This window comes from Gopherus evgoodei, unplaced genomic scaffold (genome assembly GCF_007399415.2).
Source record: "Gopherus evgoodei ecotype Sinaloan lineage unplaced genomic scaffold, rGopEvg1_v1.p scaffold_32_arrow_ctg1, whole genome shotgun sequence".
Classification (NCBI taxonomy): domain Eukaryota; kingdom Metazoa; phylum Chordata; order Testudines; family Testudinidae; genus Gopherus; species Gopherus evgoodei.
In genome coordinates, this window is record NW_022059994.1 from 3,717,526 (window position 1) to 3,744,832 (window position 27,307).

Sequence of the window (27,307 nt, forward strand, 5' to 3'; positions counted from 1 at the left end):
CAGAAGCTAAAACAGCCCATTTTACGGTCCCTGCTCCCCACTTTTTTAGCATCTCGTTAATTCTGGTGCATAAAGGATAAAATGTACAAAAACTAAATGCTTTTCAGCACGGCCTGGTGTAATGCGAGACTGTCTGGGAATGAGAAAATCTGACCCCCACGGAGGAACTCAGGTACTAGCAATCACTCTGCTAATGGGAGATCAGGGGGAGGGGTCGGAAACTGTGTTCCCTGCAGGCTACGCAGCTGCACTGCAGGCTATCGAGGGCCGTGGAAGTAGGCAGGGAGGGGCCCCTCCACAGGCTTGGCCAAGGTCCACTGGAGCTGTTGGCGAGAGGAACCCCTCCCTCAGCCTGGCTCAGGACCACAGGAGCTACGGCGGCTGGAGAGAGGTGCCTCTCACCTGGCTCCGAGCTGCTGTGGTGAGAGAGGGCTGGGGAGAGTCCTCTCCCCACCACAGTCTGCACCCCAATTCCCTCATTCCCAGTCCCACCCCACAGGGCTAGCCAGAGCCATCACCCCTCCACACCCAACCCTCTGCCCAGCCTGAGCCCCCTCCCACTCTCGGAACCCCTTGGCCCCACCCCCACCACATGAATTTTGTTCTGTGCGCCAATATGGAGATGATGTGTCGCATACTGGCGCATAGAACTAAATTCATTCCGCACATGGATGTAAAAGATAAGGGAACACTGGTCAGAGCACATAAGATGCTCAGAGTGAGTTTACACTAGGAAATCTGGTGGAGGGTCACAGAGATCTGCTGGCTAATCCCCAACACATCTCCTAACATAGCCAGAACTTTGGAGGCTGATGCTGCGGAGGGAGAGGTGGGATCTCCAGGCCTCCCACAATAGGCCCTGTGGGAACCAGTCCCTCTCAGAGGGGGCAGAGGGGCTGAGTGCGGAGAGGCAGCACCTCTCTACTCCTGTGCTCTCCCTCTGCACTTATTCCATGAGCCCCAAACACTCGATAGCCCCAGCACCCAGCTCCACCAGCCCCAGCAATTCAATCCCCAGTTTCCTCCCCAGAACTCAAAGCCCTGGTCCCTCAATATTTGATTTCCCCAGAGCCCAGCGCCCTGGGGGATTCAGGCTGGGGATATTTGATTCCCCCAAAGCCCAGTCCAGGGGTTGGTGGAAGATGGGGCGTGGAGACAGGGGTCTAGAGTGACAGTGGGGCCTAGCCCAAGTATCCTTCTGCTCAGATCCATGGCAGGGGGATCCCAGCTGGGAGGGAAAGCAGAGGAGGGAACTTCAGCCAGGCAGAGGGAGTGGCTGGAGGAGTTTCTCTCTCTCCCTTCCCCATCTGTGGTCCATCAGCTCAGCAGCCAGGGCTGTAGCAGGTAGGAGGGGCTGATCGGGGCTTCTCCTCATCTGTCTGGGGTTTGCTTAGACCAGACAGAGGCAGAGGGTCACTGACCAGCTGCTGCTGGATCCTCACCCCAGCACTGGGCAGCTGAATCCCTGGGAGCCAAATGCCCCTGATGTGTGTGGGAACGAGGAAATGGGTTTGTCATTATGGCCTGGTCAGGGCCCTGAGAGAATTTCCCTGCTGTGTGGAGGAGTCTCTGATGTCCAACACGGTGTTAGCTCCACTTGGAGCATTTTCTGCACTGAGAACATCTCAGAAGTTTCTTCCTTCTGCGGATTTCTGGATGCTGAAACTCAGGGAGTACCTAATGGAGCTTCCCCCACATTCAAGGCCTCTCTGCTCTGTGAGTCACTGAGGTGTCAGGTCAAATTCAATTTTTTTTTTTTCTGTAGTCAGACTATTCCTAGGGTCTTTCATACCTATGTGGATTCTCGGTTACTGAAGTTTTTCTGACATGCCAAGCATTTATAAAGTCTCTCTCCTCTGTGGCTTCCCTAATGTGTAACAAGGCTTGAGATGAGTCAGTTACATGCAAGCTGCCTAATCCTTTCTGGTCACTGGTCACAGAACTTTAGCTCCTGTGTGGATTCTCCCATGCTTATTGAGCTGTGATCTCTCTCTGAAACTTTTCCCACAATCCAAGCACTTATGGGGTCTCTCACCTGTGTGGATTTTCTGATGTTTAAGAAGGTCTGACCTCCATATGAAACTTTTTCCACAGTCCAAGCACTTATGGGGTCTCTGTCCTGTGTGGATTGCCTGATGTTTAATAAGTGCTGACGTCGTTATAAAGTTTTTCCCACAGTCGAAGCATTTATGGGGTCTCTCTCCGATATGGATTGCCTGATGTTTAACAAGCTTTGACCTCCCTATGAAACTTTTCCCACAGTCCAAGCATTTATGGGGTCTCTCTCCTGTGTGGATTGCCCGGTGATGAACAAGGTCTGATCTCCGCTTGAAACTTTTCCCACAGTCCAGGCACTTATGGGGTCTTTCTCCTGTGTGGATTGCCTGATGACTAACAAGGTCTGATCTCCGTGTGAAACTTTTCCCACAGTCTGAGCACTTATGAGGGCTCTCTCCTGTATGGATTGCCTGATGTCTACGAAGGTGTGACCTCTGCCTGAAACTTGTCCCACACTCCAAGCACTTGTGAGGTCTCTCTCCTGTGTGGGTTGCCTGATGTCTACGAACGTGTGACCTCTGCTTGAAACTTTTCCCACAATCCAAGCACTTATGGGGTCTCTCTCCTGTGTGGATTACCCGATGTTTAAGAAAGTCTGACTTCCGCTTGAAACTTTTCACACAGTCCAAGCACTTATGGCGTCTCTCTCCTGTGTGGCTTTCTTGATGTGAAATTAGTGCTGACTTAGAACTGAAACATTTCCCGCACTCGCGGCACTGAATGGGTTTCTCTCCAGTGTGGCTTCCCCCCTGGGTATTAAGATCTGAGCGGTTACTGAAACTTTCGCCATGGTCTAAGCATTGAAGGGGTTTCTCTCCAGTATGGATTGTGTGATGTGTCACAAGCTGTGATCTCACAATAAATCCTTTCCCACATCGCCGGCAGTGCCATGGTGTCTCTTCATTGGGATTTGTTTGCTGTGCTCTGGGATCCTTGTCTCCTCCCCCACTGTTAATAGATTCATTCACGTTCTTCCTTGGGTGGTTTTCCAGAAACCTCTCTGACCTGTGCCAATTTCCCCAGGCTTCTCCCTGTTCCACACACTGGGAAAAATTCCCATCAGCTCTTCCCACAAAGGTCCCCTGCAGTTCCACTTCTCCAGGAACTTCCTCATGATGATTCCCCTCCACGTTCTCACTCCCTCGCTCAGCACCTGCTGGGAGAGACACAATCCAGAGAGGAGTGATTGTGCTGGGGAGAAAGAGCACAGATAGAAAACACAACACGCTAACGCTGTCAAGACTGAGCAATTGGATTCTGCACCCACTTCTCACCCAAACCCTCCTGCAGCTCACAGGATAGGTGAAAAGTCAGGAGCGATATCTGCTGACTACAGCCCTGCCCTGGGTGAGATGAGGAAGAACTGAGGGCGTCACTCACACCATATTTTGGGATTCTCAGCTTTTCCTTTCGTTCCCCAGATGGTTTCTGTGTCAGACCTCACCTGTGCCGACGCCTCCTGGGATCTCTCTTTCGTCGCAGGCCTGGAGATCGGGCACCCACGGCTCTTCCCCTCGTTCCAGCCGGGCGATTAGCTCAGGTTTGGGAATGGGAAATCCTGCGCAGGGGGTGAAATCAGACCAGATCAGGGTGCATGGAGGATTGAGAGAGTATTTGTCACAAAGGACATTCCATGAGTGGAACCTGTCCCTGTGCTGTTCTGGAGCAACGTGGAATCCAAGATGACAGGAACATGGTCACCGAGCCCCCTTGCACAGAGGAATTTGTCTGGGGAGGTTAGTTGAATTATTACTACACCTTCACTAGGCGTTCCCAGGATCTGTGCGCTCTGGGGGCCTTGCTGACTGACACACGGGTCTGGACTTAAACCTCTGCCTCTTTCTAAACCTGCAGAGCCCAGAGCCCTTGCCAGGGCTGGAGCTAGTCCCAAGGAGGGAGGTGAACAGGGATTGTGTGTGCAGCTAAGAAACAACACAGACAGGACAATGCTGGATTTATGCCCCTTTGAAAGCTGGAGGGGTGGGGATGGTTTAACTTGTCCATTGGGTATTGACAGCCATGTCCCACTGGAGGGGACACAGAGATGCAAGTCTCTCTCACATGGCAGCTGTGCTTTATGGAACCCACTCGCCTCTGATCTAACTGACCAGGGAAGAACCTGACCAGATTCAGATACACAGACCCCATGGCTTCTAGTATCTGAGGGGACGGGACTCCCTTACTGTGATGAAGTGGGACTTTTCTTAATGTTTCCTCTGAATACTATGTGGGTGCCTCAGTTTCCCCTATGCATTTCTTAAGTCTCCAGTGTGCATAAATGGCCAACACTTTGCATCCTGGCAACAAATGTCTGGGGCCTTTCCCCCCTGCAAGGAAATAGCTAAAGGTGAACAAAGAGATGAGGTGACCTCCTGGCCCGGGAAAGGGACAAAGGCCAGAAAGGAGGGGCTGGAGGGGGTTTCAGTTTGGGGCTGGCTGGGGATGGGAAGTAAGTGCAGACAGGGTTGTTTGGCTTGCTGGGCCCCAAAATGGACCCGGCTGAGGGGTTCGCTGTATCTACAAGCTCTGTTTTAGACCGTGTTCCTGTCATCTAATAAACCTCTGTTTTACTAGCTGGCTAAGAGTCACATTTGACTGCGAAGTGAAGTGGGGGTGCAGGACCCTCTGGCTTCCCCAGACCCCCGGAACTCGCCATGGGAAGCGCACGGAGAGGCGTATGCTGAATGCTCCAAGGTCAGACCCAGGAAGGTGAAGCTGTGTGCGCTTCTTGCCCTGAAGAGAGTCTGCTCCAAGACAGAGGAGGCTCCCCAAAGTCCTGACTGGCTTTGTGGGGAGCAGTTCCAGAGCATCGCCCAGGAACTCCTTGACACTTACCCAGTGAGGTCACCATCTTGTAGTTCTCCTGCATGACGTCCCTGTAGAGGGCTCTCTGAGCTGGGTCCAGCAGAGCCCCCTGCCCCTGGGTGAAATACACAGCCACCTCCTCGAAGGTCACTGGCATCTGAAACAACAAGAGTCCCCCACTCAGCACCTGCGGCCCCAGCCGCAATCCTGCTATTCATGGGAAAGAAAGGAAAAGGTGAATCTCTGGGAGGGCCAGAGTAGCAGAATCCACCCCCACCCTGCTCAGAGCAGCCAGGAGGCTTCAGGGGGTGGGAGAAGGTGAGAGCTCCTTGTCCCCCCCAGCACAGGGAGCAGGGCAGGGGTCTTCTCATTTCCCACACACCTGCCAGGCACAGGCTGATCCGGGAAGCAGAGCTCTGAGCCAGGGATGGGGACAAGAATCCCAACAGCTTCCCTGCGTATTTCACAGCAGCCTCTGGCTAATGCAGTGGCTCTCAAACTTTTTTACTGATGACCCCTTTTCACACAGCAAGTCTCTGAATGCGACCTCTTTTCTAAATTAAAAACACTTTTTAATATATTTAACACCATAATAAATGAAGCAGGCAAACCGGGGTTTGGGGTGGAGGTTGACAGCTTGCGACCCCCCCATGGAATCACTGTGTGACCCCCTAAGGGGTCCCGACCCAGTTTGAGACCTCTCTGGCTAATGGGTTCAGACTCCAGGACTGAAGCATGGAAAATGTTCCCAGCCCTCCCAAGGGGGTTGTATCCTGTTTGAAAAATGGGGGAATGTCCTGTCTCCCCTCCCCTGCCACCAATGGGCCTACTCAGAAAAACAGCAGGTTTATCGCACCTCCTGCCCCCACCCAGCAGCTCCCTGAAAATCCCCTACCTGAGCTGACTCCGTTACAGCCATTTCCCTTCCCTGTCTCCTGGAAGATGGGCTGATCTGGAGCGAAATGTGACGTGATTCCTCAGCCAGTCAGGGCGAGAGGGGTGATGGGGGAGGTTATAGAAGGGGCTTCAGTCCATGTCACACCCTGATTCCCCCGACTCTTCAGACCCTCCCAGTAACAGCATCTCTGAGCCAAACACTAGAAAAAGAGCAGAATCAAAGGGGCCACTTTGGGGGATGACCCCCCATTGCAGTAAACCTCTCCCCCTTAGCAACAGCCAGAGCCCTCTGGTGGCAACACCAGAAGAATGAGCTGCCCTGGACTCCCCCGGCAGACCCCAGGTCTCACTGGTCCAGCTACACTCGCCTCCTGCCAGAGGCAGCAGTGACTCTGGTCTGACTCCGATGTGGTTGAGATCTGAATCCTGCAGGGAAATCAGACCAGGGCCTCGGGCAGACCCCAACACTCAAGACACACAGACCCCACCAGCACAGGTGTGTCTAACAATAATACACTGGAAACCGCGGAGGGTGGGGCTGCTGGGATTTGCCTTGCAGCCTCTGCGCCCTGAAGGGTTAATTACCCCCGCCCCCATCACTCCCAAAGCTGGTCTGACCAGTTCCAGGGGGAGAAAAGCTTCTCTCCACTCCTCCCCGCTCGTGTCCCATTGTCACGGAGTGTGGAGGAGTCCGGCCCTGCACCCCTCTTCCTGGGACCCACAGTGACACTCAGCCAGCCAGTAAAACAGAAGGTTTATTGGACAACAGGATTGCAGGTTACACCAGAGCTTGTTGGCTCAGTCAGGACCCCTCAATCGAGTCCTTCTAGGGGTTCAGGGTGCTTGGATCCCAGCTTAGAATTCACTGAATTCCCACCACCCAGCCCAAAAACAAAACTGAGTTAACTCCCCTACAGCCAGCCCCTTCCTTTGTCCATCTTCCCGGGCAAAGGTGTTGACCCTCCTCCTTGCTTCCTGGCTCAGGTTACCGGCTGAGCACTTGTCCCTCATCTAAAGTAATCCCCGGCTCTCCTATCCTCCACACAGACAGTCATTACTCCATCACATCTCTCCCCTCTTCGAGACTGAACTGAGTGGGGTCACTCTGCCCAGTGACCTGGGGTAGTTCAGGGCCCCCTCTCCAGGACAACATGTCTGCTATCAGGTTGGCACTCCCCTTCACATGGACCATGTCCATGTCATAGTCCTGCAGGAGCAGGCTCCACCTCAGGAGCTTAGCGTTGGCTCCTTTCATCTGGTGCAGCCAGGTCAGGGGAGAGTGGTCAGTGTACACAGTGAAGTGTCGCCCAAAGAGATATGGCTCCAGTTTCTTAAAGGCCCACACCATGGCCAGGCATTCCTTCTTGATGGCCGTGTAGTTCTGCTCCTGAGGTAGCAACTTCTTGCTCAGGTACAGTGTCTCTCCCCCTTTTCATCCTCCTGCATTAACACCGCCCCAGTCCTGTGTCTGAGGCATCGGTGAACACCATAAGGGCTTGTCAAAGTCTGAGTTTGCCAGAACTGGGCCACTAACCAGAGCCTCCTTCAGTGCCCGGAGAGCCTCCTGGCACTGCTCGGTCCAGACCACCTTGTCTGGCTTCCCCTTCTTGCACAGTTCAGTGATGGGGCCGGCTATGGCACTAAAGTGGGGCACGAACCTTCGATAGTACCCTGCCATCATGTGGAGACAGCTGATGGTGCTGTCCCAGTTGACAGGACTACCGACACACCAGTGGAGGAGGAGATGCCTCAGGGTGTATCTGACACACCAGTGGAGGAGGAGGCTCAGGGTGGACACAGCCAGCTGGTTACTTCTAGCAGCAGGCAGTGCTCCACCGCTGCTGCGAACCCTCCTGTTGTGGTAAAAGATAACTGTTATGCTCTTCTTGATACAGGAGAGAAGAAATCACCCCCAACAGTGAAGGGGGTGAAGCCTCGTACCCCTAAGGCTGGGAGGTCTGCTGCCACCACTGATAAGAAACGTAGGGTAGTGGTGGTTGGAGACTCTCTGCTGAGGGGGACGGAGACACCCATCTGTCGCCCTGACCGTTCATCCCGGGAGGTATGCTGCCTGCCAGGGGCCCGTATCCGAGATGTTACAGAGGCTTTGTCGAGGATTATCCGGCCTTCTGACTACTATCCCATGCTACTCATCCATGTGGGCACAAATGATACTGCGAGGTATGACGCTGAGCAGATCAAGAGTGACTACAGGGCTCTGGGAGTACGGGTTAAGGAGTTTGGAGCGCAGGTGGTATTCTCTTCGATTCTTCCTGTTGAAGGTAGGGGTCCGGGCAGAAACAGATGCATCGTGGAGGTGAATGCCTGGCTGCGAAGATGGTGTCGCCAGGAGGGCTTTGGCTTCCTCGACCACGGGATGCTATTTGAGGAAGGACTGCTAGGAACAGATGGCGTTCACCTTTCGAAGCGGGGAAAGGCCTTATTTGCGCACAGACTGGCTAACCTAGTAAGGAGGGCTTTAAACTAGGTTCGACGGGGACAGGTGAGCAAAGCCCACAGGTAAGTGGGGAACAAGACCTGGGAGATGGGTTGGAAACAGGAGGGAGCACGGGCTATAATGGCAGAGAGGAAGGAGGGTCAGGGCAAAGCTGGGAGGCAAGATCAAACCAGTATCTTAGATGCCTTTATACAAATGCAAGAAGTATGGGTAATAAGCAGGAAGAACTGGAAGTGCTAATAAATAAATACAACTATGACATTATTGGCATTACTGAAACTTGGTGGGATAATACACACGACTGGAATGTTGGTGTGGATGGGTATAGTTTGCTCAGGAAGGATAGACAGGGGAAAAAGGGAGGAGGTGTTGCCTTATATATTAAAAATGTACACACTTGGACTGAGGTGGAGATGGACATAGGAGACGGAAGGGTGGAGAGTCTCTGGGTTAGGCTAAAAGGGGTAAAAAACACAGGTGATGTCGTGCTGGGAGTCTACTACAGGCCACCTAATCAGGCGGAAGAGGTGGATGAGGCTTTCTTCAAACAACTAACAAAATCATCCAAAGCCCAAGATTTGGTGGTGATGGGGGACTTCAACTATCCAGATATATGTTGGGAAAATAACACCGCGGGGCACAGACTATCCAATAAGTTCCTGGACTGCATTGCAGACAACTTTTTATTTCAGAAAATTGATAAAGCTACTAGGGGGGAAGCTGTTCTAGACTTGATTTTAACCAACAGGGAGGAACTTGTTGATGATTTAAAAGTAGAAGGAAGCTTGGGTGAAAGTGATCATGAAATCATAGAATTTGCAATTCTAAGGAAGGGTAGAAAGGAGTACAGCAGAATAGAGACAATGGATTTCAGGAAGGCGGATTTTGGTAAGCTCAGAGAGCTGATAGGCAAGGTCCCATGGGAATTAAAACTGAGGGGAAAAACAACTGAGGAAAGTTGGCAGTTTTTCAAAGGGACGCTATTAAGGGCCCAGAAGCAAGTTATTCCGATGGTTAGGAAAGATAGAAAATGTGGCAAAAGACCACCTTGGCTTACCCTTGAGATCTTGCGTGACCTACAAAATAAAAAGGCGGCATATAAAAAATGGAAACTAGGTCAGATCACGAAGGATGAATATAGGCAAATAACACAGGAATGCAGAGGCAAGATTAGAAAAGCAAAGGCACAAAATGAACTCAAACTAGCTATGGGAATAAAGGGAAACAAGAAGACTTTTTATCAATACATTAGAAGCAAGAGGAAGACTAAGGACAGGGTAGGCCCACTGCTCAGTGAGGAGGGGGTAACAGTAACGGGAGACTTGGAAATGGCAGAGATGCTTAATGACTTCTTTGTTTCGGTCTTCACTGAGAAGTCTGAAGGAATGTCTAGTATAGTGAATGCTTACGGGAAGAGGGTAGGTTTAGAAGAGAAAATAAGGAAAGAGCAAGTAAAAAAGCACTTAGAAAAGTTAGATGCCTGCAAGTCACCAGGGCCTGATGAAATGCATCCTAGAATACTCAAGGAGTTAATAGAGGAGGTATCTGAGCCTCTAGCTATTATCTTTGGGAAATCATGGGAGACGGGGGAGATTCCAGAAGACTGGAAGGGGGCAAATATAGTGCCCATCTATAAAAAGGGAAATAAAAACAACCCAGGAAACTACAGACCAGTTAGTTTAACTTCTGTGCCAGGGAAGATAATGGAGCAGGTAATCAAAGAAATCATCTGCAAACACTTGGAAGGTGGTAAGGTGATAGGGAATAGCCAGCATGGATTTGTAAAGAACAAATCATGTCAAACTAATCTGATAACGTTCTTTGATAGGATAACGAGCCTTGTGGATAAGGGAGAAGCGGTGGATGTGATATACCTAGACTTTAGTAAGGCATTTGATACAGTTTCGCATGATATTCTTATAGATAAGCTAGGAAAGTACAATTTAGATGGGGCTACTATAAGGTGGGTGCATAACTGGCTGGATAACCGTACTCAGAGAGTAGTTGTTAATGGCTCCCAATCCTACTGGAAAGGTATAACAAGTGGGGTTCCGCAGGGGTCTGTTTTGGGACCGGTTCTGTTCAATATCTTCATCAACGATTTAGATGTTGGCATAGAAAGTACGCTTATTAAGTTTGCGGACGATACCAAACTGGGAGGGATTGCAACTGCTCTGGAGGACAGGGTCAAAATTCAAAATGATCTGGACAAATTGGAGAAATGGTCTGAGGTAAACAGGATGAAGTTCAATAAAGATAAATGCAAAGTGCTCCACTTAGGAAGGAACAATCAGTTTCAAACATACAGAATGGGAAGAGACTGTCTAGGAAGGAGTATGGCAGAAAGAGATCTAGGGGTCATAGTGGACCACAAGCTTAATATGAGTGAACAGTGTGATACTGTTGCAAAAAAAGCAAACATGATTCTGGGATGCATTAACAGGTGTGTTGTAAACAAGACACGAGAAGTCATTCTTCCGCTTTACTCTGCGCTGGTTAGGCCTCAACTGGAATATTGTGTCCAGTTCTGGGCACCGCATTTCAAGAAAGATGTGGAGAAATTGGAGAGGGTCCAGAGAAGAGCAACAAGAATGATTAAAGGTCTTGAGAACATGACCTATGAAGGAAGGCTGAAGGAATTGGATTTATTTAGTTTGGAAAAGAGAAGACTGAGAGGGGACCTGATATCAGTTTTCAGGTATCTAAAAGGGTGTCATCAGGTGGAAGGAGAAAACTTGTTCACCTTAGCCTCCAATGATAGAACAAGAAGCAATGGGCTTAAACTGCAGCAAGGGAGATTTAGGTTGGACATTAGGAAAAAGTTCTTAACTGTCAGGGTAGTTAAACACTGGAATAGATTGCCTAGGGAAGTTGTGGAATCTCCATCGCTGGAGATATTTAAGAGTAGGTTAGATAAATGTCTATTAGGGATGGTTTAGACAGTATTTGGTCCTGCCATGAGGGCAGGGGACTGGACTCGATGACCTCTCGAGGTCCCTTCCAGTCCTAGAGTCTATGAGTCTATGAGTCTATCCCAATAAAAGGCCTGGATCTGCTTTTTGGTTTGGGGAGCGGGCCAGTCTCTGATCACCTCCACCTTGGCTGGTTCCGGCTTTAGGCAGCCGCTCCCCACCCGATGGCCCAGGTAAGATACTTCAGCCATCCCCACCTTGCACTTCTCAGCCTTTACTGTTAACCCAGCCTTTCGGAGTCGGTCTAGGACTTGTTTAACCTGGGACATGTGGTCCTCCCAGGTCTGGCTAAAGATGCAGATGTCGTCAATATCGCCATGGCAAAACTCTCCATCCCCCTCAGTAGCTGATCCACCAGGCGCTGGAAGGTGGCCGGTGCTCCCTTGAGGCCGAAGGGCAGGGTCAGAAACTCATAGAGCCCCAGAGGGGTGATAAAGGCCGATATCAGCCTGGCATCTGCATCCAGCGGCACCTGCCAGTAGCCTTTGGTAAGATCCATAGTGGTGAGGTACCGAGCACCTCCCAGCTTGTCTAGGAGCTCGTCAGGCCTGGGCATAGGGTAGGCATCAGATATGGTGATGGCATTGAGCTTTCGATAGTCCACACAGAACCGGATTGACCCATCCTTCTTGGGAACCAGCACCACAGGCGAGGCCCAAGGGCTGGAAGACGGCTGGATCACCCCCAGAGCCAGCATGTCCCTGACCTCTCTTTCTAAGCCCTGGGCAGTTTTCCCGGTGACCCGAAAAGGGGAGCATCTTATAGAGGGATGTGACCCAGTCTCCACCCGGTGGACAGTCAAATTAGTGCGTCTAGGCTGGTTGGAAAACAGCTGTCGGTATAGATGCAGCACCCCTCTGATCTCAGCGTCCTGGGCCAGGGTCAGCTGATCAGAGAGGGGAATTGCCTCCAGGGGGGAACCAGCTTTTGTCCCAGGGAATAGATCCACTAAGGGGTCATCTCCCTGCTCCTCCCAGTGTCCACACACGGCTAACTCCACATTCTCTGTCAGAGTATGGCTTCATCATATTCACATGGTACACCTGGCAGTGATGTGCCCAGTTAGACAGCTCCACCACATAGTTTACCTTATTTAGTTGCTTGACAACCTTGAAGGGCCCTTCCCAGGAAGCCTGGAGTTTGTTTTTCCTCACGGGGATGACAGCCATCACCTGATCCCCAGTGGCGAAGGCACGGGCCCGCGCCGTGCGGTCATACCAGACCTTCTGCTTCCTCTGGGCTTGGGCTAGATTCTCCCTGCCTGGGCCCATGAGCTCGGCAAGTCTTTCCCGGAAGGTCAGGACATAATCCACCACCGATTCTCCGTCAGGAGTGGCCTTCCCCTCACATTCGTCTCTCCGCAGGTCTAGGGGCCCCGCCTTCCATACAACAGTTTGAAAGGCGAAAACCCAGTAGATTCCTGGGGTACCTCCTTGTACGCGAACAGCAGGTGAGGTAAGTACTTGTTCCAGTCCTGCGGATGCTGGTTCATAAATGTTTTTAGCATCATTTTTAGCGTCCCGTTGAACCTTTCCACCAGCCCGTTGGACTGGGGGTGATACGCTGAGGCCCAGTTGTGCCGGACCCCACATTTCTGCCATAAGGACCGGAGCAGGGCCGACATGAAGTTGGACCCCTGGTCCGTTAAGACTTCCTTGGGGAACCCCACCCGGCTGAAAATGGTCAGCAGCACATCTGCCACGGTGTCTGCTTCGACAGAGGACAAGGCCACTGCCTTGGGGTAGCAAGCGGTGAAATCTACCACCACCAGGATGTATTTTTTCCCCGACCGGGTTGTCTTGCTGAGAGGTCCCACTATGTCCATGGTCACCTTCTGGAAAGGCTCTTCTATGATGGGTAAAGGCCTCAAAGCTGCTTTCCCCTTGTCCTGGGCCTTCCCCACCCTCTGGCAGGGGTCACAGGATTGGCAGTACTGTTGGACATGGGTAAAGACCCCAGGCCAGTAAAAGTTCTATAGCAGCCTCTGTCTGGTGCGCTGGATTCCCTGGTGCCCTGCGAGAGGGATGACCTGGGCCAGGTACAGTAGCTTGTGGCGAAACTTTTGGGGCACCACCAGCTGCCTCCTGATCCCCCATGCCTCTACTTCCCCGGGGGGAGCCCATTCTCGGTACAGGAACCCCTTCTCCCACAGGAACCTCTCCTTGCAACCTCTCCTCATGGTCTGTACTGCACTGAGGTCAGCCCGGTCCCTGGGCTTCCGCAAGGAGGGATCTTTCTGCAACTCGGCCTGGAACTCAGCAGCTGGGACAGGGAAGGGGACCTGCTCTCTCTCGCTGGCTGGGTCTGAGGCCGCAGCCTCTCTGAGCCATGTCCCTGGGCGTTCCCGCCCCACCAGGTTAGAGTCCTGCGCCTCCGGCAGAGTCCCTTCCCCGTTGTCAGGGCGCAGTGCCCTTCGCTGACTCTGACTACGAGTCACGACCAGGGCACCCCGGGCGTTACTTGGCCAGCCCTCGAGGTCCCCCCCATTAACACCTCCGTGGGCAAATGTGGGTGTATCCCGACGTCCTTGGGGCCCTCCTTGGCCCCCCATTTCAGGTGTATCCTCGCCACAGGCACCTGGAATGGGGTCCCGCCCACACCCATCAGGGTCAGGTAGGTGTCGGGCACCATCCGATCTGAGGCCACCACCTCCGGCCAGGCCAGCGTCACCTCTGCACCTGTATCCCAGTACCCAGTGACCTCCCTCTCATCTATCTCCAGGGAAACCAGGCACTCTCTCCGGAGGGGCAGCCCTGCACCCACCCTGTAAACCAAAACCTCAGTCTGGAGCATCCAGCCCCTGAGAGGAGCTGACCTGGGGACCTCCTCCGCGCTTCACAGATGGTACGCTGCCAGCCCCCCTTTCCTGGAAATGTTGCCCCTCATCCGACTGGGTCTTTACCCAGTCAACCCTCTGTGGGTTGGGCCTGCTAGGTCTGTCCCTGAGCTTGAGGCACTGGGCCCATATGTGGCCTCGTTGGCCACAGTGATAGCAGCCCATGTCTCGTGGGTCCCCTCGAGTGGGTCGGATGGACCTGACATTGGATGTTCCCCTTTGGTGGGAGTTCTCCATAGGCCCCTGCTGGGAGGTCCCATGGTGATTCTCTCTCTGCATTGAGGCAGGCCTGCTCCTTCGAGACTCCTCCCTGTTATCCCCTGCCTGACTGTCCACAAATTGGTCGGCCAGCTGGTCTGTGTGCTGCGGGTTCTCTGGCTTCTGGTCCATCAACCACAGCCTCAGGTCGGACGGGCACTGCTCGTACAGGTGCTCCAGTATGAATAGGTCAAGCAGGTCCTCTTTAGTTTGGGCCCCAGCTGTCCACTTGCGGGCATACCCCTGCGGCCAGTTGACCAGTTGTAGGTATGTGACCTCATGGGTTTTACGCTGGCTCCGGAACTTTTTCCGGTACATCTCAGGAGTCAGCCCAAACTCGCGGAGCAGGGCCTGTTTGAACAGTTCGCAGTCCCCTGTCTCTGCTCCTTTCATTCGGCTGTACACCTCCACAGCTGTGGAGTCCAGTAAGGGGGTGAGAAATGAGATCCTGTCTGCAGGGTCAATCCTGTGCAGCTCGCAGGCATTCTCAAAGGCCGTCAGGAAGGTATCTATGTCCTCCCCCTCCTTACGCCGGGCCAGCAAGCACTTATCAAATCTTTCTGTACGCTTGGGTCCCCCCTCACTCACTGCAGCCGGGGCCCCACTGCTCGTGCACAAGGCAGGCCACAGAACCCCACCCATCCAATTTTATAACAACCCCTATCCCAGGACCGAGTTATTGAAATCCTCAAAATTGGTTTGAAGCTCATGTTTACGCTGTTTCTTCCACTCCTTCAGTTCTTGCCTCCTTAACTCGAGCTCTTCCCGTATCAGCTCCCTGTCATATTCCAGCCGCATCCATTCCACAGATGCCGAGCCCACTGGGACGATCCCCTGCTGGGGGGTGAGCTTCGCCGGGAGGATCCCCTGCTGGCCAAGGGGGTCACGGTGCCCTCGGTATTCGCTGGGCTCCTCCCCACCCTTCCCCTAGGCATAGGAAGTGGGGGTCTCGGGAAGCCCTCAGCCACCGGCTGACCACTGCCAGCGGGGACAGACACTGGTGCCTGCGCTGCATCTGCCAGGCTGCTTCCCTCAGAGACAGGGATCCGTTCATTCAAGCGGTCTCCCTGCTCCAGCTGGGCAATCAGCTGGTCTTTGGTGAGCCTCCCTCTGTGTAGCCCCCTCTGCTTGACCAGCTCCACCAGGTCGCACTTGCGCTGCTTGACATACGTCTTCCTGCTGGCCACTCACAGGCCGGGATGCTCGCCGCTCCCCACGGTTCCAGGGAGACCCCCTAGTGCATCAGCCTTTCTTGAGGTCACCACCTCTCTGCCAGGGTCGAGCTGCAGACTCCTCCACCCCTGGGACTGCTCACTGCAATCCCCCGGGGGACCCTGTTACTGCAAAGTCCTTCTCACTGGGCACACACTCCCAGAGGTTAATCACCCCTGAAGTCGTCCCTTTGTTTTACTGCTCCATAGTCACTTACTGCAGGAAGCATCGTCCATGGGGTGCAGTATCTCCCGCCGCTGCCACCAGTTGTCATGGAGTGTGGGGAGTCCGGTCCTGCACCCCTCTTCCTGGGACCCACAGTGACTCTCAGCCAGCCAGTAAAACAGAAGGTTTATTGGACAACAGGATTGCAGATTACAGCAGAGCTTGTTGGCACAGTCAGGACCCCTCAATCGAGTCCTTCTGGGGGGTTCAGGGTGCTTGGATCCCACCTTAGGATTCCCTGAAATCCCACCACCCAGCCCAAAAACGAAACTGACTTAACTCCCCTACAGCCAGCCCCTTCCTTTGTCCACCTTCCCGGGCAAAGGTGTTGACCCTCCTCCCTGCTCCCTGGCTCAGGTTACAGGCTGAGCACTTGTCCCTCACCAAAAGTAATCCCCGGCTCTCCCATCCCCCACACAGACAGCCCCTACTCCATCACATCCATGGGGCGGAGAAGCTACCTGGGCATCTCCCCCCTTTCCCCCACCAGTCTCCCCACATCCCCCCTTCCCTCGCAGTGCCCCCCACTCACATCTTCCCCCATTCCAGCCTTGCTCCCATCAGCCCCACAATCCCCCCGATCCCCCCATCTTCCCTTCAGTGAGCACCCGCCCCCATCCCAGCCTGCCCCCCCCCCGCATCCGCCTCCTGCCCCCACCCGCTCCCCCCGCCTGCCCTCACCCCCTGCACCTCTTTAGCCTCCGCCCCCTGCAGCCCGGGGGTGCCTGGCCGGGGGGGGCGGGTCTCTCTCACCTTCCCTCCGAGCGGGGCCCCCCGGGGCAGGGGCCGGGCCGGGCTGGGGGCTCTGCCCTGGGAGAGGCTCCTGGGGAGCAGCGGGAAGGGCCCTGCTGGAGATTCCCCTCTCCCGGCTGCAGCCAGGGCTCCGGGCTCCCAGCACCAGCCGCCGGGGCTCGGGGATCTCGCCAGGAGCCTGGGAGCCAGAGTCACCGCAGCGGCTGCGAGTCACTTCCTGCTGCCGGGCCGGAGCCCAGCGCTCGCTGCCCCGGAGCCGCCTCCCGGCCGCTCCTGGGTCCTAGCGCTGCAGGGGACGCGCTGCAGCATCTCTGGCTCCGGCTCCTGTTACACCCATCGCCTTGCACACCGGAAAATGACACCCAGGCAAACTTACATTTGGTGTCCTCCATTGGCTCCCCAGACTCCCCATTAACTCCTGCCCCCTCATGTACTCCGAACCACTCCTCTGTGTGTTCCCCCTTCACCCCGACACCTGCACTCCTCTCCTGTGCCCCTAAACCCTGCACCTTCCCCCTTCACACCATCCCCTGCTCTGTGCATGTACCTTCACCTCAATGCCTGTACCCCTCCTGTACCGCTAACCCCTGCTCTATGCACGTCCCCTCACCCCAGTCCCTGCATTCCCCTCCTGCACCCTTAACCCCTGCACTATGAGTCTCCCCTCAAGCCAACCCCACATCTGTCTCTTGCACTAACGTGGGGAAACTGACCTGGATGCCTAAGGCAGCTGGCACTGCTGCTTGGCTGGACTGCTGCTTCTCCACCCTGTGCACCCCTAGCGGGTGGTGAGGTGGGGGAGTCAGGAGCCTGGTCAGGGCTCCCTGCATCCAGGTCACTTTCCCCAGATGGGAGGAGAGAAACAGCTGCTGTTGCCTCATAGTACAGCCCAGGTAGGAAGTAACCTGGCTGCAGGGAGCCCTGGTATTGTGTTTGGGGGGAGGAGGAGGAATGTATGTGTGTCTGAGTGTAGGAGCGCACTGTCTCTTTAAGAAACCATTCAGCGTTAGGTACCTGAAGGCCTGTTCAGACAGAAGCAGCTGCCAGCAGCTCCAGGCCCACAAAGGCTGCAGCACCCACAGATTGCCCCTGTGCTGTCACCCCAGCTCACTGGAAACCAGTACCCAGGTGCGGGGTGATACCCTGACTTCCAATGCACAGCAGACAGGAGGAGCTCCCAGTCCGGGGGCAGGGGGGCAGGAGCAGTAGAGGGGCACCCCTGCTCCAGATGAATCACCTGGCTCAGCTCCTCCTCCAACAGCCCCCTGCAGCTGGGGTCTTCTCCCCCCTCCTCCAGACACTGCTGCTCACCTGCCTGCCACCTACCTTAGCCCAGCCAGCTCTCAGCACCACAGGTGGGAATCAGGCAAACCCAGCGCAGGGTGTCCTCTTTGGTGGGCTGCCTGCCTGTACCGTCCAGGCACCCTGGTCCCAAAGACCACCCTGAACCCTGCCCCAGATCCTGCCCCTTGGAGCTTCACCTCCCCTGGGTTTGGGTGGTGTGATGTTCTGATTAAAATATGACCACAGAGATCACTGTCGCAACCACTGTTATATATTTGCCACAAATCTTGTACAATGTGTGGCATGTGAGATGCCTATGGAAAGGTTACCATTTGCTGAAGATGGTGCTATTTGTTTGCATGTATAATCTCTCTATCTGAAGATATGAACATTAGCTACACACCTGTATTTCAAAGGTTGGCCCCCGTGGTAAGACCCATGAGTATTTAGCCAGCACATTGTGAAGGGACTAGTCAAGTTGAATGGCCCATCTAGGTACACTTTGCTCACAAGGTCCCACGGAAGACGCCCACCTGCACCTAATGGACTTTCCTGTGAAGGTTCAAACTACAGTGTGGGTAATAGCTTCTGCTGTGATTAAGCAAAATTATGCACGGCAGAGTGACTCCACAGTCCATCTTTACCTGTCACGTTCCACAGTAAGAACAATGGGATTCCCTCCAGATGGCAGAAGCTAGAAAAGGCCATGGAATTTTTCTAATCACCTCCATCTGGCCTCTTTCCTACTCCGGCCTCTTTCCTGCACAAACCTCTGGACTATGCACTTATGCTAAGGAGAGCGTTCCAACCGGGGAACAGAGGAGCTTTCAAAGGTTTGGAGGCAACCAGAGACTTGATTTAAGCCAGTGGTTTATTCCAGCACTCTTACAAACCCGAACCAAGAACTTTGCAATTATTGTAGATTCCTTTAACCAATTTTAACTGTCACCTTTCTTTCTTTCTTTCTTTCTTTCTTTCTTTCTTTCTTTCTTTCTTTCTTTCTTTCTTTCTTTCTGTCTGTCTGTCTGTCTGTCTGTCTTTCTTTCCAGGGCCATCTCTAGGGGGATATGCGGCCTGGGACAATGCTCCCCTCACCTCCATCCCAGGCTCTGCCCCTACCCTGCCTCTTCCCACCCCTACTCTGTCCCCTCCCACACCTTCCTCCAAACCCCCTCCCCTGAGCGATGTGGCTGGGAGCTGGGGTGGGCGGAGTGGGCTGGGGTGGTTCATTCCATTTCCCATCACTGCCAGCATTACCTCACAGGGGAACCAAGGTAACTCTATACGTATAGCGGTGCAGGTATCAAGAGCTAAGACAACCCCCTTTTACTCGGAAGAGCAGACCCACCCTCTGCTGTATCTGTCATCGGTGCACTAGTACTGTCATAAACAGATTGTTAAGGGTTAATGTCTCTTGTACCTGTAAAGGGTTACAAGCAGGGAACGGGACACTTGACCAGAAGACCAATCAGAAGACAAGATACTTTTAAATTTGGGCGGAGGGAAGCTTTTGTGTGTGTTCTTTGTCCATTGTGTGTTCTTCTCTCGGAGGGTCTGAGACAGACCAGACATTACTACAGGCTCTCTAAGTTTCTTTTCTAATAGTAAGTAAAAACAAGCAGTTTAGGTTTTTAAATTGTTTTACTCTATTTGCAATTGTGGATCTGGCTGGTTAACTTTTATATGTGTAGTTGCTGGGAAGATTTTGATTTGTATTGGTACTGGGGGGAAAGTCTCTTTCTGGTGTCTGTAAGCTATAGGATCCTGTAATATTTACATCTTGAAGTTACAGAGATAATTCTTTACTTTTTCCTTTCTTTTACTAAAAGATTTCTTTTTTTAGAGAACCTGATTGATTTTTTCCCCCTTGTTTCCCTTGTGTTATTCCAGGGGACTGGGATAACTCACCAGGACGGGTGGGGGGGAGACGGGAGGGGGAGAGATAGAATCTCTCTTTGTTTTCCTTGAATCTGTTTGCCTCTTTGTGGAAGGGAAGGGAGATGCTTCTCTGTATGGTGATTTAAGAGGTTGGATCAGTATCTCTCAAGATAGCCCAGGGAGGGAAATTCTGGGAGGAGGAAAGGTGGGGGAATGGTTTATTTCTCCTTGTTTTAAGAACCCAAGGGATCTGGGTTCTTGGGGTCCCCAGGGAAGGTTGGGGAGGTCAGAGTGCCCCAAAACACTATATTTTTGGGTGGTGGCAGTGCTATCAAATCTAAGCTGGTAATTTACCTTAGAGGATTCAGGTGCTAGTATCTCATTTTCTGAACTCTAAGTTTCAGATCTGAGAAGGAATGCTATGACAAGTACGCAGACAGTTCACCCTCCCTCTTCCCTACGTGTAGTGTGAGAAATAAAGCCTAACTATAAGTGAAGTTAGAAAACAACAGGTAAGTGTATTGCGAGAATAAGTACAAGGAGGGGAAGGGGATAAGCATGAAATCACCGGTAGCTATGGAAATTAACACAAAACAGTGAAACAGCAGCTTACGACAGGAGCATGAAGCTCAGGCCCAAAATACAAAATCACCCTGGCAATAACCACGTAAAACCCTGACTAAAGAACCCAAATGATCTCCATATCAGCACGGTGGCGGCGGCAGTGAAGCCCAGGACCTGCACTCGTTGGGTAACTGGAACCCATCGAGGAGGAGCACTGGAGAGTCCCTCCATGGCGACCGGGCTGAAAGAAGCGGGCCGGGAACCCTCTGGAGATGTCCTCCCCAGGAGCAGAAGTAGGTGAGGTGGAATGTCGTCTTTGCTCTTCTCGTCCCTTCAGGAATGGTGGCATCCTTTGACCATGCACTGATGCTAAGGCCTGAGCCGCGCACGCACAGTCACTAGGATGGACTGCGGCACTTGTCCATGGTCACAGTTCCTTTATGCAGTGTGTGGTGGGAAAACGGTATGGTCCCAGCAAAGGCGGGAAATAGTCTGAGGTAAAATTGTTCTTGGATTCTGCCCAGTGGCAGAATAAAACAGTTTGATCAAGGACGATCTAGGCCAGCATGACAGAGCACAAAGGAGGTCACAAGATGGAGGTTACAAAATGGTGGTTCAGACTCCATTTTGAAATGCTGCTCTGTCCTTACAAATTAAATATAGAGTTTAACATACACATATTTTAATAAGCTATAAGAATATAACAAATCACTCCTAACACCAGTGAGTGCGGGAGTGGGCCCGACCTCTGCTGACAGCACCAGGCCCCCCGCTAATACTTCAGCCTTCCCTGGGCCTCTTTCTATAAATAAACCTTTAGATTGTATATACGAAAGGATTGGAAACGGTGTGATTTTTGAGTAAGATCTGAGTGTGTGGCGGGTCCTTTGGGATCAGAAGAACCTGTAACTTGAGGAGGCAGGTTATAAAGAACCACTCACCCTTCAATCCAGTGGTTGGGGGGGGGGGGTGATACAAAGACTGGAATGCCTCAGGAAGCTGGAATGCCTCAGGAAGCTATGACTTCTTGTTAGCCGGTGTGGTGAGATAGAAGTTTTCTGTTGTGGCTGGTTTGGTGTATCTTTTGGGAAAAAAAAAGACCTGCATTTTGGGATGTATTTAACCTGTTTCTCAGCAGTGTGACTTGAATTTGGTATTCTCAGTGGTGACTCCCAAAGACACAGTTACAGGTGGGCAGCTTTTCTCAGCATTAAGGGTGCACCATGCGTACAAGTTTCTGCTACCAGGGCTCAGTCTCACTTCTAGCCTCCCTGCAGGAGAAACCCGGACATGGCCCGAAGGCTGATCAGCCCTTGTGAGAGTTGGAAAACTTCTCTCCGTGTTGGGCTGCTTAAGGCTCCCAGACAGCCCAGTTAAACATGATGGGGATTACTGAAAATCTTCTTCACATCATATAAAACGTTCTACCAATCCCGAAGGATCAGACATATCACCCAGCAACTTAATGATTTCTTTACTTCTGACCAAAATACACGCTTACAGCCAGTTCTTATTAACTAAATTAAGATTTCTCACAACAAGAAAAGAGAGAGCGTATGGGTTAAAAGATCATGCAGAGATGAATAGAGTCCTTAGGTCAGTTTCACTGCAGACATGGTGTATTATAATTGCAAAGAGTCTGTTTCAGAATTACTTAATCAGGTGAACAACAGGCTTTTCAAATAACCTTCTATTTCTTAAACATCACCGGTAATTATTTACATGGATTAAAATAAGGTAAATATCCATAAAGCAGTGAATAGATAGTTTACTACAAACGTTACAGAGACATGTAGACAATGATATTATTACACCCAAGTTTGATCTACATGTTAATATTTCCTTTCCATCTCAGATTGAACAAAATACAACCCTTTGGTTACACTGTTCACCTCTAACAAGATGCAAATAAACATAGACTATGACAATTACTACCTTCGTCCAGTTCTTTAACCATGAAAGCTTACATTTCAAAGCTCTAACTTATCTAATATGGAATGGCCCTAATTTCCATTTACACATATTTCTAAAATGTGTCTACAGGTTGAATCTGGGTCAATTAGCCTGCAAGTTGCTTAACCCTTTCTGGCCATGTGTCAGAGAAGTTTAGATCCTGTGTGGATTCTCCCATGTTTAGTGAGGTGTGATCTCTGTGTGTAACTTTTCCCACAGTCCAAGCACTTATGGGGTCTCTCTCCAGTGTGGATTCTCTGATGTGCTCTAAAATGTGATCGCCATGTGAAACATTTTCCACATTCCAAGCACTTATGAGGTTTCTCTCCTGTGTGGATCCTCTGATGTGCTCTAAGATCTGACCTCTGTATGAAATTTTTCCCACAGTCCAAGCACTGATGGGGTCTCTCTCCAGTGTGGATTTCCTGATGTATTATAAGGTATGATCTCTGTGTGAAACATTTTCCACATTCCAAACACTTATGAGGTTTCTCTCCTGTGTGGATCCTCTGATGTGTTCTAAGATCTGACCTCTGTACGAAACTTTTGTCACAGTCTAAACACTTATGGGGTCTCTTTCCTGTGTGGATTGCCAGATGCTTAAAAAGATCTGACCTCCGTATGAAACTTTTTCCACAGTCTAAGCACTTATGGGGTCTCTCTCCCGTGTGGATTCCCTGATGTTTAAAAAGACCAGATCTATGTATAAAACTTTTCCCACAGTCCAAGCACTGATGAGGTCTCTCTCCTGTGTGGATTTTCTGATGTTTAACAAGGGATGACCTCCGTATGAAACTTTTCCCACAGTCTAAGCACTTATGGGGGCGTTCTCCTGTGTGGATTGCCTGATGTAAAACAAGGGATGACCTCCGTATGAAACTTTTCCCACAGTCCAAACACTTATGGGGTCTCTCTCCTGTGTGGATTTTCTGATGTTTAACAAGGGATGACCTCCATATGAAACTTTTTCCACAGTCTAAACACTTATAGAGTCTTTCGCTTGTGTGGATTCTCTGATGTGTTACACATTGAGAGGGTTTCCCCTCTGTGTGGCGTCTCTCATGGTTATTAAGGTCTAAGCGGTTATTGAAGCTTTCCCCATGGTCCAAGGATTGAAGGGGTTTCTCTCCAGTATGGATTGTCTGATGTGTCACAAGCTGTGAGCTCACAATGAATCTTTTCCCACACTGCAGGCCGTCCCCGGGTGTCTCTTCCTTGGGATTTGTGTGCTGCGCTCTGGGATCCTTGTCTCCTCCCCCACAGTTAATAGATTCATCCACTTTCTTCCCTGGGTAGTTTCCCACCAGCCTCTCTGGGTGATTTCCCAGCAGCCTCTGTGACCTCTGCCAATTTTCCAAGGCTTCTCTCTGTTTGAAGCAGTGGGAAAAATTCCATGCAGCACTTCCCATAAAGGTCTCCTGTGCTTCCACTTTACCAAGAACTTCTGCATCATCATTCTCCTCTTTATTCTCACTCACTCTCTCATCACCTGCTGGGAGACAGACAATCCCCAGGAGTCATCGTGCTGGGAAGAAAGAGGAATAGCACCAAGGGAAAACCCAACACAAAGACTGAGCAATTGGATTCTGCCTCCACTTCTCACCCAAACACTCACAGGGAAGGAAACCTGGAAAGAAAACTCCTGCAGCTAACGGGGTGGGTGGAAAGGCATGAGCAATATCTGCTGACTACAGCCCTGCCCTGGGTGAGTGGAGGAGGAACTGAGGGCGTCACTCACACCACATTTTTGGAATTCTCAACTTTTTCCTTCATTCACCAGATGATTTTTGTGTCAGTCCTCACCTGTGCAGTCACCTCTCGAGATCTCTCTTTTCTCGCAGGACTGGAGATCGGGCACCCATGGCTCTTCCCCTCGTTCCAGCTGGGCGATCAGTTCAGGTTTGGGAATGGGAAATCCTGCGCAGGGGTGAAATCAGACCAGATCAGGGTGTTAAGGGGATGCTCCAATGCTTTCTGAAAATATCCTTATCAATATGAATATGACATAACTGAAACATGCTTTATGCAAAAGATCTCATGGAAGATTATTGGAAAAGTTGTAATCTACTAAATATGGTTTTCCTATTTGTATGTATGTATCATTCTTATATTTACAGTTAGGAATATGAAGTAGAAATCTAAGATCCCATTGTGCTTATGCTAAGTGAGGGTCATTAATGATACTTTAAGAACTTAATTGCTCCATTTATCCAGAACAATGGGCTCAGAATGTTTTTTTTCACCTGTAAATCTTCCTGTGTAGGTGAGGCTCAGCCCATGAAAAATGGAGACAGGGGGTCTTACAGAGGCTTGGGACCATGTCACCTGATACTGGAATCCATTTTAAATCGTGGACTTTTCCATAAGGAACTGGGAGGGGATCAAGCTGGAACAAAGGACTCCTGCCTTTTGCCAAATCTATATAAGGGGGCTGCCAGTCATGGTGAGGAGACCCCTGCTTATCACCCAAGATGTCTGCTGGAACTAACGGACATTAAACAGGGGAAAGGATTGGGCCCAGGTTAGAAATATGTCTGGTCTGTGAAAGAAGCTTATTGAAACATTTTTGAGGGTGAGAAACTATTATTTGTAACCAGTTTCTTAGTGTATTAAGCTTAGCCTTGCGTGTTTGTTTTATTTTGCTTAGTGACTTACTTTGTTCTGTCTGTTATTACTTACAACCACTTAAATCCTACTTTTTTATAATTAAACAAATCACTTTTGCTTATTAATAAACCCAGTGTAAGTAATTGCTATACAGTTTGTGCATCTCTCTCTTTTACTGATGAAGAGGGCAAACACTTAGAAAGTTACCCTGTATAACGTGTATACAGAGTAAGATGGATTTATCTGGGGTTTAGATCCTATTGGGGCTGGGTATCTGAGTGCTGGAAATAGGTATCTTGCTCTGCTGTTTTCAGTTATGTTTTGCAGCTTGGGGGTGTGGCCTGGACCCTGAATCTCTGCTACAGCAGGTTAGCGTGTCTGGTTCAACAAGAGGGAGTGTTGGGGTCCCAATCTGGCAGGGAAAACAGGCTCAGTGATTATTTCAGCACATCAGGTTACAGTCCCAAGGGGGTCTCTGTGACTGAACTCTTCGCACAGGGTGCACGAATAATTCGGGGAGTATCTGTCACAAAGGGCACTGTGTGAACAGAACCTGTCCCCGTGCTGTGCTGGTGAGAATATGGAACCCAACAGGACAGGAACACGGTCACTGAGCTGGCTTGGGGGAGGCAGGTGTCTGGGGAGGAGACGGGAATTTTTACACCCTCACTAGGGGTTCCCAGGATCTGTGCTCTCTGGGGGACTTGCTGACACACACACAGCTCTGGTGTTAAACCTCTGCCTATTTTTAAACCTGCAGAGCCCAGAGCCCTACCCATGGCTGGAGCTAATCCCAAGAAGGGAGGTTAACAGGGAACTGAATCTATTTCCCCATGTTAAGCATCCTCACAACTTTGTGTCAACTGTCTGAAATGGGCCATCTTAATTATCACTACAAAAGATCTTAATTATAACAGCTCATCTTAATTAATTAGCCAGTTAGAGCTGGTATGGAAACTTCCACACTTTCATGTTCTCTGTATGTATATATATCTTCTTACTATATGTTCCATTCCATGCATCTGATGAAGTGGACTGTAGATCATGAAAGCTTATGCTCAAATAAATGTGGTAGTCTCTAAGGTGCCACAAGTACTCCTGTTCTTTTTCCAGATACAGACTAACATGGCTGCTACTATGAAATGTGTTGGACTGGGAATCAGTACAGACAGGACAATGAATGAATGCTGTCCCTTTGAAACTTGGAGGGATGGAGATGAGCTAGCATGGCCATTAGGGTTTGACACCTGTAACCCATTGGAGAGGGCAAGTCTCTCTCACGGCAGCTGTGCATTATGCAAAACATTCCCCTCTGATCTAAATGATCAGGGAAGAACCTGACCAGAGTCCGACACACTGACCCCAGCAATAACCGAGGGGACGGGAATCCCTTACCCAGCGAGGTCAAAATCTCGTAGTTCTCCTGCATGACGTCCCTGTAGAGGGCTCTCTGAGCAGGGTCCAGCAGAGCCCCCTGCCCCTGGGTGAAATACACAGCCACCTCCTCGAAGGTCACCGGCATCTGAACAACAAGAGTCCCCCACTCAGCACCTGCTGCCCCAGCCACAATCCCACTAGTCACACGAAAAGGAAAAGAACTCGAAGCTCTGGGAGGCCAGAGTAACAAACTCAGACCCCTACTGTTCAGAGCAGCCAGGAGGCTTCACAGGGTGGGAGAAGGTGAGAGCTCCTTGTCCCCCCCAGCACATGGAGCAGGGCAGGGTCTTCTCATTTCCCACGCTCCTGCCAGACACAGGCTGATACATGAAGCAGAGCTCTGAGCCAGGGACAGGGATCCTGACAGCTTCCCTTCATATTTCTCAGCAGCCTCTGGCCAGTGGGTTCAGGATCCAGTCCTGTGCAAGGGGGTTTTGTCCTGTTTTTGAATTGCACGAATGTCCCTCTCCCCTACTGCCACCAATGATCCTACTCAGAAAATCAGCAGGTTTCTCACACCCTGTCTCTTCCCTGCTTCTCCCTTCTCCCCCAAGCAGCTCCCTAAAAATCCCCTACCTGAGTTGTCTCCATCACAGCCATTTCCCCTCCCTTTCTCCTGGAAGACCAGCTGATCTAGAGTGAAATGTGGATGTGATTCCTCAGCCTGTCGGGGCGAGAGGGGCGATGGGGGAGGTTACAGAAGGGGCTGGAGTCCACGTCACACCCGACTCCCCCCAGACTCTACAGACCCTCCCAGTAACAGTATCTCTGAGCCAAATACTAAAAAAAAAGTGCAGAATCAAAGGGGCCACTTTGGGGGATTGCCCTCCACTGCAGTGTAAACCCCTCCCCCTTAGCAATAGCCAGAGCCCTCTGGTGGCAACACCTGAAGAATGGGCTGCCCTGGACTCCCCTGGCAGCTCCCAGGGACAGGCAGGCAGAGGCTGATCCCATTGGCCCATCTGCACTCACCCCCAGCCAGAGCCAGCAGTGACTCTGGTCTGATACCGCTGTAGCTGAGATCTGAATCGTGCACAGAAATCAGACCAAGGCCCAGGGCAAACCCAGCAACCCTTAACACTCAGGAATCAGAGCCCCAAAGATCATGAG

General features: G+C 51.4%; 3 protein-coding genes across 5 annotated transcripts in view; 1 reads left to right on the forward strand and 2 right to left on the reverse strand.

Moving 5' to 3' along the window:
* LOC115640774 (putative zinc finger protein 66) overlaps window positions 1–27,307 on the forward strand; it is a 687,485-nt gene that overhangs the window by 225,228 nt on the left and 434,950 nt on the right. The gene's annotated exons all lie outside the window — the stretch shown is intronic.
* Window positions 1–27,307, reverse strand: part of LOC115640675 (zinc finger protein 850-like) — a 542,158-nt gene that overhangs the window by 183,389 nt on the left and 331,462 nt on the right. The gene's annotated exons all lie outside the window — the stretch shown is intronic.
* Window positions 564–15,747, reverse strand: LOC115640761 (zinc finger protein 436-like). Of its 2 annotated transcripts, none has more exons than XM_030543740.1 (5): window positions 15,714–15,747; window positions 5,759–5,845; window positions 4,894–5,020; window positions 3,503–3,616; window positions 564–3,211 (listed from the first exon to the last, which is right to left on the reverse strand). In XM_030543740.1, the coding sequence occupies exons 1-5, from the start codon at window positions 15,723–15,725 to the stop codon at window positions 1,935–1,937; spliced, it is 1,617 nt and encodes a 538-aa protein (XP_030399600.1). In that variant the 5' UTR covers window positions 15,726–15,747; the 3' UTR covers window positions 564–1,934. The 2 variants fall into 2 exon arrangements, with proteins under 2 accessions (XP_030399600.1, XP_030399599.1); XM_030543739.1 differs by having other exon boundaries at window positions 564–3,214.

Excerpts from the sequence above, each read along its gene's own strand:
- LOC115640761 (XM_030543739.1), bottom strand. Across the intron at positions 5,021-5,758 it reads CTGTAACGGAGTCAGCTCAG|ATGCCAGTGACCTTCGAGGA; the intron begins GTAGGGGATTTT and ends TTGTTGTTTCAG. Across the intron at positions 3,617-4,893 it reads CAAGATGGTGACCTCACTGG|GATTTCCCATTCCCAAACCT; the intron begins GTAAGTGTCAAG and ends CCCCCTGCGCAG.